Here is an 11,897-nt window from a genome sequence, read left to right as displayed (position 1 = left end):
CCGACACCCTCCCCCTCATTAAACCCCCCAATTAGCGACCTCATCCTCCCAATTAGCAACCCCCTCCCCCCCATTAACCCCCCTAATTAGGGACCCTCTCCTCACTAATTACAGACCCCCTCCCCCCCATTAACCCCCCCAATTAGCGACCCCCTCTCCCCCAATTAGTGACCCCCCCTCCCCCATTAACCCCCCTAATTAGGGACCCCCTCTCCCCCATTAAGCCCCCCAATTACCGACCCCCTCCCCCCCCATTACCCCCCCAATTAGCGAACCTCTCCCCCCCATTACGCCCCCTAATTAGCGACCCCCTCCCCCATTACCCCCCCCAATTAGCAACCCCCTCCCCCATTAACCCCCCCAATTAGCGACCCCCTCCCCCCATTAACCCCCCTAATTAGGGACCCCCTCTCCCCCATTAAGCCCCCCAATTACCGACCCCCTCCCCCTCCATTACCCCCCCTAATTAGCGAACCTCTCCCCCCCATTACGCCCCCTAATTAGCGACCCCCTCCCCCCCATTACCCCCCCCAATTAGCAACCCCCTCCCCCCCATTAACCCCCCCAATTAGCGACCCCCTCCCCCCCATTAACCCCCCCAATTAGGAGCCCTCCCATCCCCCCTTTCCCCCCCCTAATTATCGACCCCCTCCCCCCCATTGACCCCCCCAATTAGCAACCCCCTCCCCCCCCATTACCCCCCCCAATTATCGACCCCCTCCCCCCCATTAACCCCCTCAATTAGGAGCCCTCCCATCCCCCCATTAACCCCCCTAATTACCGACCCCCTCCCCCCCCTTAACCCCCCCACTCAGGACCCCCCCTCCCCCCCCCATGCTCCCCCCCCTCCTCCTCCCCCTCCTCCTCCTCCTCCTCCTCCCCTCCCCCTCCCACCCCTCCCTCCCATCCCCCTCCCCTCCTCCTTCCCCTTCCCCTTCCCCCTCCCCCCCACCCCTCCCCCACCCCCCCCACCCCCCACCCCTCCCCCCGCCGAGCTGTGCCAGGGCTATTATGACGTCATGGGTCAGTACGACGCCGCCTTCAACTGCTCGACGGGCAGCTTCCGGTTCTGCTGCGGCACGTGCCACTACCGCTTCTGCTGCGAGCACCGGGGGCGGCGCCTGGAACAGCGGCGCTGCACGAACCGGAACAGCCCCGGCTGGGCCCGCCCCCCCCCGCAGCCGCCGGCAGCGCCACCGCCCCCCCCGCATCCCATTGGTGGTGGTGGTGGAGCCCCCAGCCCCTCCCCCTCTTGGGTGGAAGGGGGAGGGGAAGGGAGGGGGGGGGAGGGGAGCGGCACCCCCTATGTGGTGTGTGGGGTGGTGAGCCTCGTGCTGGCTGTGGCGGTGGCGGCCAGGGCAGTGCTGGGGAGGGGGGGGAGGGGGGAGCCCGGGCAGGATGATGGGGGAAGGTAAGGGGGGGATGGGGGGGATGGGGGATGGGTATAAGGATGAGGATGGGGGTGGGATGGGGGTGGGGGGATGGGGATATGGGGATGAGGATGGGGATGGGATGGGGGGGATGGGGATGGGGGGATGGGTATAGGGATGGGGATGGGGGGGAGGGGATGGGGATGGGATGGGGGGATGGGATGGGGGGGAATGGGGGGATGGGGATGGAGATAGGATGGGGGGGATGGGGGTGGAGGGATGGGGATGGAGATGGGATGATGGGAATGGATGGGATGGGATGGGATGGGATGGGATGGGGGTGGGGGGATGGGGATGGAGATAGGATGGGGGGGATGGGGGTGGGGGGATGGGTATAGGGATGAGGATGGGGATGGGATGGGGGGGGATGGGATGGGGATGGGGGGATGGGGATGGGGGGGGATGGGATTGGATGGGGGCATGGGTATAGGGATGGGGATGGGATGGGGGGGGATGGGATGGGGGGGGATGGGGAGACATGGGAATGGGGATGGGATGGGGTGGGGATTGGATGGGGGGATGGGTATAGGGATGAGTATGGGGATGGGATGGGGGGCATGGGATGGGGGGAGGGGGATGGGGATGGGATGAGGATTGGGATGGGGATTGGGATGGGGATGGAGAGACATGGGAATGAGGGAGGGATGGGGATGGGATGGGGGGATGGGATCTGATGGGATGATGATGGGGATGGGATGGGGGGAAATGGGGGTGATGGGATGAGATGGGGGGATGGGGTGGAGATGCGGGGAGATGGGATGGGGATGGGGATGGGAGTGGATGATGATTTGGGTCCATGGGGGGGTCACAACGTTTGGGTCCAGCCCCTCACTGTTCTTCCCCCCCCTTCCAATTGTTGTCCCCCCCCCATCCCCCCTCTGTCCCCAGGGCCCTCATGGACGTCCTTCGGCACCAGGCGGGGGGGGGCCGGCCCGAGCGGCGCAGCAGTGGGGTCCTGCCCCCCCCGCCCCCCGACAATGGTCCCGCCCGGCCCCCCAAAACCCTCTACAGCACCGTCAAGGCCTGCAAGGGCACCTGGGGGGGGGCCATAGGGGGTAAATGGGGGTTTGGGGGGGGTCAATGGGGGGGGTCCCATTGGGGTCAGTGGGGGAGGGTCCTCTTGGGATCCATGGGGGGGGTCCCATTGGGGTCAATTGGGTGGGTCCCAGTGGGGTCAATGAGGTAAGGTGCCATTGGGATCCATGGGGGGGTCCCAGTGGGGTCAATATGGGGGTCCTATGGGATCAATGGGGAGGTCTCATTGGGATAAATATGGGGTGTAGCATTGGGGTCAGTAAGGGGTGTCCCGTTGGGGTCAATGGGGGTCCCATTGGCATCAATGGGGGGGTCCTATTGGGATCAATAGGAAGGGGGCCCGTTGGGATCAATAGAGGGTCCCATTGGGGTCAATAGGGGGGTCCTATGTGGGTAAATAGGGGGGTCCATTAGGGTCAATGGGGAGGTCTCATTGGGATAAATATGGGGTGTCGCATTGGGGTCAGTAAGGGGTGTCCCGTTGGGGTCAATGGGGGTCCCATTGGCATCAATGGGGGGGTCCTATTGGGATCAATAGGAGGGGGTCCCATTGGGATCAATAGAGGCTCCCATTGGGGTCAATAGGGGGGTCCTATGTGGGTAAATAGGGGGGTCCATTAGGGTCAATAGGAAGGTCTCATTGGGATTAATATGGGGTATAGCATTGGGGTCAGTAAGGGGTGTCCCATTGGGGTCAATGGGGGTCCCATTGCCATCAATGGGGGGGTCCTATTGGGATCAATAGGAGGGGGTCCTGTTGGGATCAATAGAGGGTCCTATTGGGGTCAATGGGGGGGTCCTATTGGGGTAAATACTAGGGCATCCCATTGGGGTCAATTGGGGGTTCCCCATTTGGGTAAATAGAGGTTGTGCCATTGGGATCAATGGCGGGGATCCCATTGGGGTCAATAGGGGGGTCCCATTGGGCTCAATAGGGGGTCCCATTGGGGTCAATCGGGGGGGTCCTATTTGGGTCAATGGGGGGCATCCCATTGGGATGAAGCTGGGGGTCCCAATGGGATCAATTTGGGAGTCCCACTGGGGTCAGTAGGGGGGGTCCCATTAGGATCAATAGGGATGTCCCATTGGGGTCAATGGGGGTGTCCCATTGGGGTCCATAGGGTGGGATCCCATTGTGGTCCATGGGGGGGGGATCCCATTGGGGTCAATGGGGGGGTCCCATGGGGCAGGGCTGGGGGGGGGAGGAACACACCAATTGGGGGTGCTAATGAGGCCCCCTCCCCATTAACAGACACGGGCCCCAACAGCTACGTCCACCTGGGCATGGGGACCCCCGAGCACCGGGCGGCCACGCTGGGTGAGCTATGGGGGGGCTATAGGGGGCTAGGGGGGGGCTATAGAGGGTATAGGGCGGTTATAGGGGAGCTATGGGGGGGGCATGGGGGACTTTGGGGATGAATGGGGGGCTATGTGGTTGCTCTAGATGGGGTTTATGGGGCTCTATGGGGGTTCTATGAGGGGTGCACGGGGGTTCTGTGTGGGGTCTATAGGGGTCAGTGGGGCTCTATGGGGTCTATGGGGCTCTATGGTCTCTATGGGGTAAACGGGGCTCTGTGGTCTCTGTGAGTCTCTGTGGGTCTCTATGGTCTGTATGGGTCTCTATGGTTTCTATGGGTCTCTACGGGCTCTATAGGCTCTCCATGGTCTCTATGGGTCTCTATGGGCTCTATAGGCTCTCTATGGGTCTCCAGGGTCTCTATGGGTCTCTATGGGCTCTATGGGTCTCTATGGGTTTCTATGGTCTCTATGGGTCTCTATGGTCTTTATGGGTCTCTATGGGTCTCTATGGGTCTCTAGGGGCTCTATGGGTATCTATGGGTTTCTATGGTCTCTATGGGTCTCAATGGTCTTTATGGGTCTCTATGGGTCTCTAGGGGCTCTATGGGTTTCTATGGTCTCTATGGGTCTCAATGGGTCTCTATGGTCTCTATGGGTCCCTATGGGTCTCTCTGGGTCTCTCTGGGTCTCTCTGGGGTTACCCCAGGACCTGACCCCCCCTCCCCTCTCTCTCCCCCCCCCCCAGACTGGCGGGGGCCCCGCGCGGGCACCCTGAGCTGCTCCCGCTCCTTCCACAACCTCTCGCACCCGCCCCCCCCCTACGAGGGGCCCCCCCCCCCGGAGCTGGGGCGCTGCACGTCCCTGCGGCGCCTGGGTGAGCCCCGCGTGGTCACGCGTGATCACACGTGTTCTGTGGCACACACGTGTTCCTGTGGCACATACGTGTTCCTGGGGCACATACATGTCCTGTGGCACATACGTGTTCCTGTGGCACATACGTGTTCCTGTGGCACATACGTGTTCCTGTGGCACATACGTGTTCCTGTGGCACACACGTGTTCCTATGGCACATACGTGTCCTGTGGCACATACGTGTTCCTGTGGCACATACGTGTTCCTGTGGGCACACACGTGTCCTGTGGCACACACGTGTTCCTGTGGCACATACGTGTTCCTGTGGGAACATACGTGTTCCTGTGGCACATACGTGTTCCTGTGGCACATACGTGTTCCTGTGGCACATACGTGTTCCTATGGGCACATACGTGTTCCTATGGGCACATACGTGTTCCTGTGGCACATACGTGTTCCTGTGGCACATACGTGTTCCTATGGGCACATACGTGTCCTGTGGCACACACGTGTCCTGTGGCACACACGTGTTCCTGTGGCACATACGTGTTCCTATGGGCACATACGTGTCCTGTGGCACATACGTGTTCCTATGGCACACACGTGTCCTGTGGCACACACGTGTCCTGTGGCACACACGTGTCCTGTGGCACACACGTGTTCCGATGGGCACATACGTGTTCCTGTGGCACATACGTGTTCCTGTGGCACACACGTGTCCTGTGGCACACACGTGTTCCTATGGCACACACGTGTTCCTGTGGCACATACGTGTCCTGTGGCACATACGTGTTCCTGTGGGCACATACGTGTCCTGTGGCACATACGTGTTCCTGTGGCACATACGTGTCCTGTGGCACATACGTGTCCTGTGGCACATATGTGTTCCTGTGGCACATACGTGTTCCTGTGGCACATATGTGTTCCTGTGGCACACACGTGTTCCTGTGGCACACAGGTGTCCTGTGGCACATACGTGTTCCTGTGGCACATACGTGTTCCTGTGGCACACACGTGTTCCTGTGGCACATACGTGTTCCTGTGGCACACACGTGTTCCTGTGGGCACATACATGTTTCGATGGCACATAAGTGTTCCTGTGGGCACATACGTGTTCCTGTGGCACATACGTATTCCTGTGGCACATACGTGTTCTGTGGGCACATACGTGTTCCTGTGGGCACATACGTGTTCCTGTGGCACATACGTGTTCCTGTGGGCACATGAGTGTTCCTATGGCACATACGTGTTCCTGTGGGCACACACGTGTCCTGTGGCACATATGTGTTCCTGTGGGCACACACGTGTTCCTATGGCACATACGTGTTCCTGTGGCTCACACGTGTTCCTGTGGGCACATACATGTTTCGATGGCACATAAGTGTTCCTGTGGGCACATACGTGTTCCTGTGGCACATACGTATTCCTGTGGCACATACGTGTTCTGTGGGCACATACGTGTTCCTGTGGGCACATGAGTGTTCCTATGGCACATACGTATTCTGTGGGCAGATATGTGTTCCTATGGCACATACGTGTTCCTGTGGGCACACACGTGTTCCTATGGCACATACATGTCCTGTGGCACATACGTGTTCCTATGGCACATACGTGTTCCTGTGGGCACACACGTGTTCCTATGGCACATACATGTCCTGTGGCACATACGTGTTCCTACGGCACATACGTGTTCCTGTGGGCACATACGTGTTCCTATGGCACATACGTGTTCCTGTGGGTACATACGTGTTCCTGTGGGCACATGAGGGTTCCTATGGCACATACGTGTTCCTGTGGGCACATATGTGTTCCTGGGGCACATACGTGTTCCTATGGCACATATGTGTTCTGTGGGCACATACATGTTCCTATGGCACATACGTGTTCCTATGGCACATACGTGTCCCTATGGACATACATGTCCTTATGTACATACATTCCTAATGCACATACAAGTCTCATGCACATACATGTCCTTATGTACATACATGTCCTATGCGCATACATCTTCTGTGCACATACACGTCCCTATGCACACACATGTTCCATGCACATACATGTCCCTATGTACACACATGTCCCCATGCACACACACGTGTCAATCACATACATGTGCCGTTCACACACATGTCCCATGCACACACGTGTCAACCACATACATGTGTCAATCACATGTGCCATTCACACACATGTCCCCATGCACACACGTCAATGACATACATGTCCCTATGTACACGCATGTCCCCATGCACACACATGTCTATCACACATATGTTCCATTCACACACATGTCCCATGCACACACGTCAATCACATACATGTCCTTCTGTACATACATGTCCCCATGCACACACGTCAATCACACACATGTCCCATGCACATGTGTAAATCACATACATGTGCCGTTCACACACATGTCCCATGCACACATGTGCCATTCACACATAAGTTCCATTCACACACATGTCTCATGCACACACATGTCTATCACACACATGTCCTTATGTACACACATGTCCCCATGCACACATGTCAATCACACACATGTCCTTATGTACATACATGTCCCATTCACACACATGTCCCATGCACACACGTGTCAATCACATAAATGTGTCAATCACATACATGTGCCATTCACACACATGTCCCCATGCACACACGTCAATCACACACATGTGCCATTCACACACGTCCCATGCACACACATCAATAACATACATGTCCTCATGTACATACATGTCCCATGCACACACATGTCAATCACACACATGTCCCTATGCACTCACGTCAATCACATACATGTCCTTATGTACATACATGTCCCATGCACACACATCAATCACACACATGTCCTTATGTACATACATGTCTCATGCACACACATGTCTATCAAAGACATGTCCCCATGCACACGTGTCAATCACACACATGTCCTCATGTATATACATGTCCCATGCACACACATGTCTATCAAAGACATGTCCCCATGCACACACGTCAATCACACACATGTCCTTATGTACATACATGTCCCCATGCACACACATGTCTATCACACACATGTCCCATGCAGACACGTCAATCACACACATGTCCTTATGTACATACATGTCCCATGCACACACATGTCTATCACACACATGTCCCATGCAGACATGTCAATCACACACGTCCTTATGTACATACATGTCCCCATGCACACACGTGTCTGTCACTCACATGTCCCATGCACACATGTCAATCGCACACATGTCCTTATGTACATACATGTCAGGCACACACGTGTCAATCACACACATGTCCCCATGTACACACGTCAAACACATACATGTCCTTATGTACATACGTGTCCCATGCACACACGTGTCAATCACACACGTGTCCTTATGTACACACATGTCCCATGCACAAACGTGTCAATCACATACATGTCCTTATGTACATACGTGTCCCATGCACACACGTGTCAATCACACACATGTCCTTATGTACACACATATCAATCACACACATGTCCTTATGTACATACATCTCCCATGCACACACGTCAATCACATACATGTCCTTATGTACATACATGTCCCATGCACACACGTATCTATCACACACATGGCCCCATGCACACACATGTCAATCACATACATGTCCCATGCACACACGTGTCTATCACACACGTGTCCTTATGTACATACATGTCCCATGCACTCACGTGTGAATCACATACATGTCCTCATGTACACACATGTCCCATGCACACACGTATCTTTCACACACGTGTCCCCATGCACACACGTCAATCACACACGTCCTTATGCACATACATGTCCCCATGCACACACGTGTCTATCACACACATGTCCCGTGCACACACGTCAATCACATACATGTCCCATGCACACACGTGTCTATCACACACGTGTCCTTATGTACATACATGTCCCATGCACTCACGTGTCAATCACATACATGTCCTCATGTACACACATGTCCCATGCACACACCGGTCTATCACAAACGTGTCCTTATGTACACACATGTCAATCACATGCATGTCCTTATGTACATACATGTCCCATGCACACACGTGTCTATCACACACATGTCCCCATGCACACACACGTCAATCACACACATGTCCTTATGTACACACATGTCCCATGCACACACATCAATCACACACATGTCGTCATGTACATACATGTCCCATGCACTCACGTGTCAATCACATACATGTCCTCATGTACACACATGTCCCATGCACACACGTGTCAATCACACACAGGTCCTTTTGTACATACATGTCCCATGCACACACGTGTCAATCACACACATGTCCTCATGTACATACGTGTCCCATGCACTCACGTGTCAATCACACACATGTCCTCATGTACATACATGTTCCATGCACACACGTGTCAATCACACACATGTCCCATGCACACACATGTCCCATGCACACACGTGTCAATCACACACATGTCCTTATGTACATACATGTCCCATGCACACACGTGTCAATCACACACATGTCCTTATGTACATACATGTCCCATGCACACACGTGTCAATCACACACATGTCCTTATGTACATACATGTCCCATGCACACACGTGTCAATCACACACATGTCCTTATGTACATACGTGTCCCATGCGCTCACGTGTCCTCGCTCACCCCTGTGCCCTCACATGACCTCTCCCCCCCCCCCCCTTTCTCCCCGCAGCCGACCGGGACCCGGATGAGCCCTGGCGCGCCTATTGGGTCCCGGCCTGGGCTCCGCCCCCTCGCTCCGCCCTGCCGCTGGCTCCGCCCACCCCCCGCGGAGGCCCCGCCCCCCGCCGCGTGCTCTCGCAGGAGCTGCTGCTGGCGGGGGGGGGATGGGGCGGGACCATGCCCCGCGCGCGGGGGGGGGGGCGGCGCGACCCCGCCCCCTCCCCGCGGCCCCTCCCCCACACCGCCTCCCACAGCAGCCTGGCGGGGGGCGGGGCCAGGCCCGGAGGCTCCTCCCCTTCGCCGCCGGCTCCGCCCCCTGGCCCGGCCCCCCCGCCCCCTCCCCCCGCGCACCCCCCCCGCCGCCTGCAGCGGCAGAGCACGGCCGAGCTCCAGCTCCTGCCGGGGCCCCTCCCCCCACCCCCACCCCCACCCCTCCCCCACGGGCACCACCTGAGAACCGGGAGCCGCACCGAGGTCACCGTGTGAGGGGGGGAGGGGGGGGCAAACGGAAACACCCCCCCTCCCCCCCCCCCAACATCGGGATCCGCTTTGGGATGGTCCCATGGGAACCACCCCTGCCCCCCCCCTTGGGATCATCCCATGGGAACCGCCCCTCCCCCCATCGGGATCCGCTTTGGGATCGTCCCATGGGAACCGCCCCTCCCCCCCATTGGGATCCGCTTTGGGATGATCCCATTGGAACCGCCCCTCCCCCATCGGGATCCGCTTTGGGATGATCCCATGGGAACCACCCCTGCCCCCCCACCTTGGGATCATCCCATGGGAACCGCCCCTCCCCCCCCCCCTTGGGATCCGCTTTGGGATGGTCCCATGGGAACCGCCCCTCCCCCCATCGGGATCCGCTTTGGGATGGTCCCATGGGAAACTCCCCCTCCCCCATCGGGATCTGCTTTGGGGTCGTCCCATGGGAACCGCCCCTCCCCCCCCCCCCTTGGGATCATCCCATGGGAACCGCCCCTCCCCCCCCATCGGGATCCGCTTTGGGGTCGTCCCATGGGAACCACCCCTGCCCCCCCCCCCTTGGGATCATCCCATGGGAACCGCCCCTCCCCCCCCATCGGGATCCGCTTTGGGGTCGTCCCATGGGAAACTCCCCCTCCCCCATTGGGATCCGCTTTGGGATGATCCCATGAGAACCGCCCCTCCCCCCATCGGGATCCGCTGTGGGGTTGTGCCCCATAGACACCCGTTGTGCCCCATAGACACCCGCTGTGCCCCATAGACACCTGCTGTGCCCCATAGACACCCGCTGTGCCCCATAGACACCTGCTGTGCCCCATAGACACGTGGTGTGCCCCATAGACACCCGTTGTGCCCCATAGACACCCGTTGTGCCCCATAGACACCCGCTGTGCCCCATAGACACCCGTTGTGCCCCATAGACACCTGTTGTGCCCCATAGACACCCGTTGTGCCCCATAGACACCCGCTGTGCCCCATAGACACCTGCTGTGCCCCATAGACACCCGTTGTGCCCCATAGACACCCGCTGTGCCCCATAGACACCCGTTGTGCCCCATAGACACCTGCTGTGCCCCATAGACACCCGTTGTGCCCCATAGACACCCGCTGTGCCCCATAGACACCCGCTGTGCCCCATAGACACCTGTTGTGCCCCATAGACACCCGTTGTGCCCCATAGACACCACATAGACCCCCGTTGTGCCCCATAGACACCCGCTGTGCCCCATAGACACCCGCTGTGCCCCATTTCAGGTGGGGGGACACCACACACCGAAATTCCCGCTGTGCCAAAACCTGGGGGGAAAAATGCTCAAAATAGCAAAAAATGCGGATTGGTGCCCAAAATGGGGGGAGGGGCTGTGCCCCAGTGGACTGTGGGGTAGACACCCGCTGTGCCCCATAGACACCCGTTGTGCCCCATAGGTACACACATGGGGCACAACGTGTCTATGTGTCCCCATAGACACCCGTTGTGCCCCATAGACACAGCGTGTGCCCCATAGGCACCAGTTGGGGCAGCACACCACGTGTCTATGGGGCACCTGCTGTGCCCCATAGGCACCTGCTGTGCCCCATAGACACCCGTTGTGCCCCATAGACACCCGCTGTGCCCCACAGACACCCGCTGTGCCCCATAGACACCTGCTGTGCCCCATAGACACCCGTTTTGCCCCACAGACACCCATTGTGCCCCATAGACACCCGTTGTGCCCCATAGACACCCGTTGTGCCCCATAGATACCCGTTGTGCCCCATAGACACCCGATGTGCCCCATAGACACCAGTTGTGCCCCACAGACACCCGTTGTGCCCCATAGACACATGGTGTGCCCCATAGACACCTGCTGTGCCCCATAGACACCCGTTGTGCCCCATAGACACCCGTTGTGCCCCATAGACACCCGCTGTGCCCCATAGACACCCGCTGTGCCCCATAGACACCCGCTGTGCCCCATAGACACCCGTTGTGCCCCATAGACACCCGTTGTGCCCCATAGACACCCGCTGTGCCCCATAGACACCCGCTGTGCCCCATAGACACCCGTTGTGCCCCATAGACACCTGCTGTGCCCCAT

General features: G+C 58.0%; 1 protein-coding gene across 1 annotated transcript; it reads left to right on the top strand.

Moving 5' to 3' along the window:
- Positions 1-968: 968 nt before the first annotated feature.
- LOC134173064 (protein shisa-7-like) lies at positions 969-9,822 on the top strand (the record flags this gene model as incomplete). The annotated part of the gene is made up of 6 exons (XM_062636747.1): positions 969-1,411; positions 2,298-2,485; positions 3,718-3,783; positions 4,510-4,638; positions 9,347-9,707; positions 9,792-9,822. Coding segments are annotated over 6 exons (1,218 nt in total), but the record flags the coding sequence as incomplete, so codon positions are not given.
- Between the last annotated feature and the right edge of the window lie 2,075 nt (positions 9,823-11,897).

This window comes from Pezoporus occidentalis, unplaced genomic scaffold (assembly GCF_034315485.1).
Source record: "Pezoporus occidentalis ecotype Australia unplaced genomic scaffold, CSIRO_AGI_Poc_V1 ctg490, whole genome shotgun sequence".
In the NCBI taxonomy this organism is placed as follows: domain Eukaryota; kingdom Metazoa; phylum Chordata; class Aves; order Psittaciformes; family Psittacidae; genus Pezoporus; species Pezoporus occidentalis.
The sequence above is the reverse complement of the archived record's forward strand: the minus strand, read 5'-3'. Positions and strand labels throughout refer to the sequence as shown.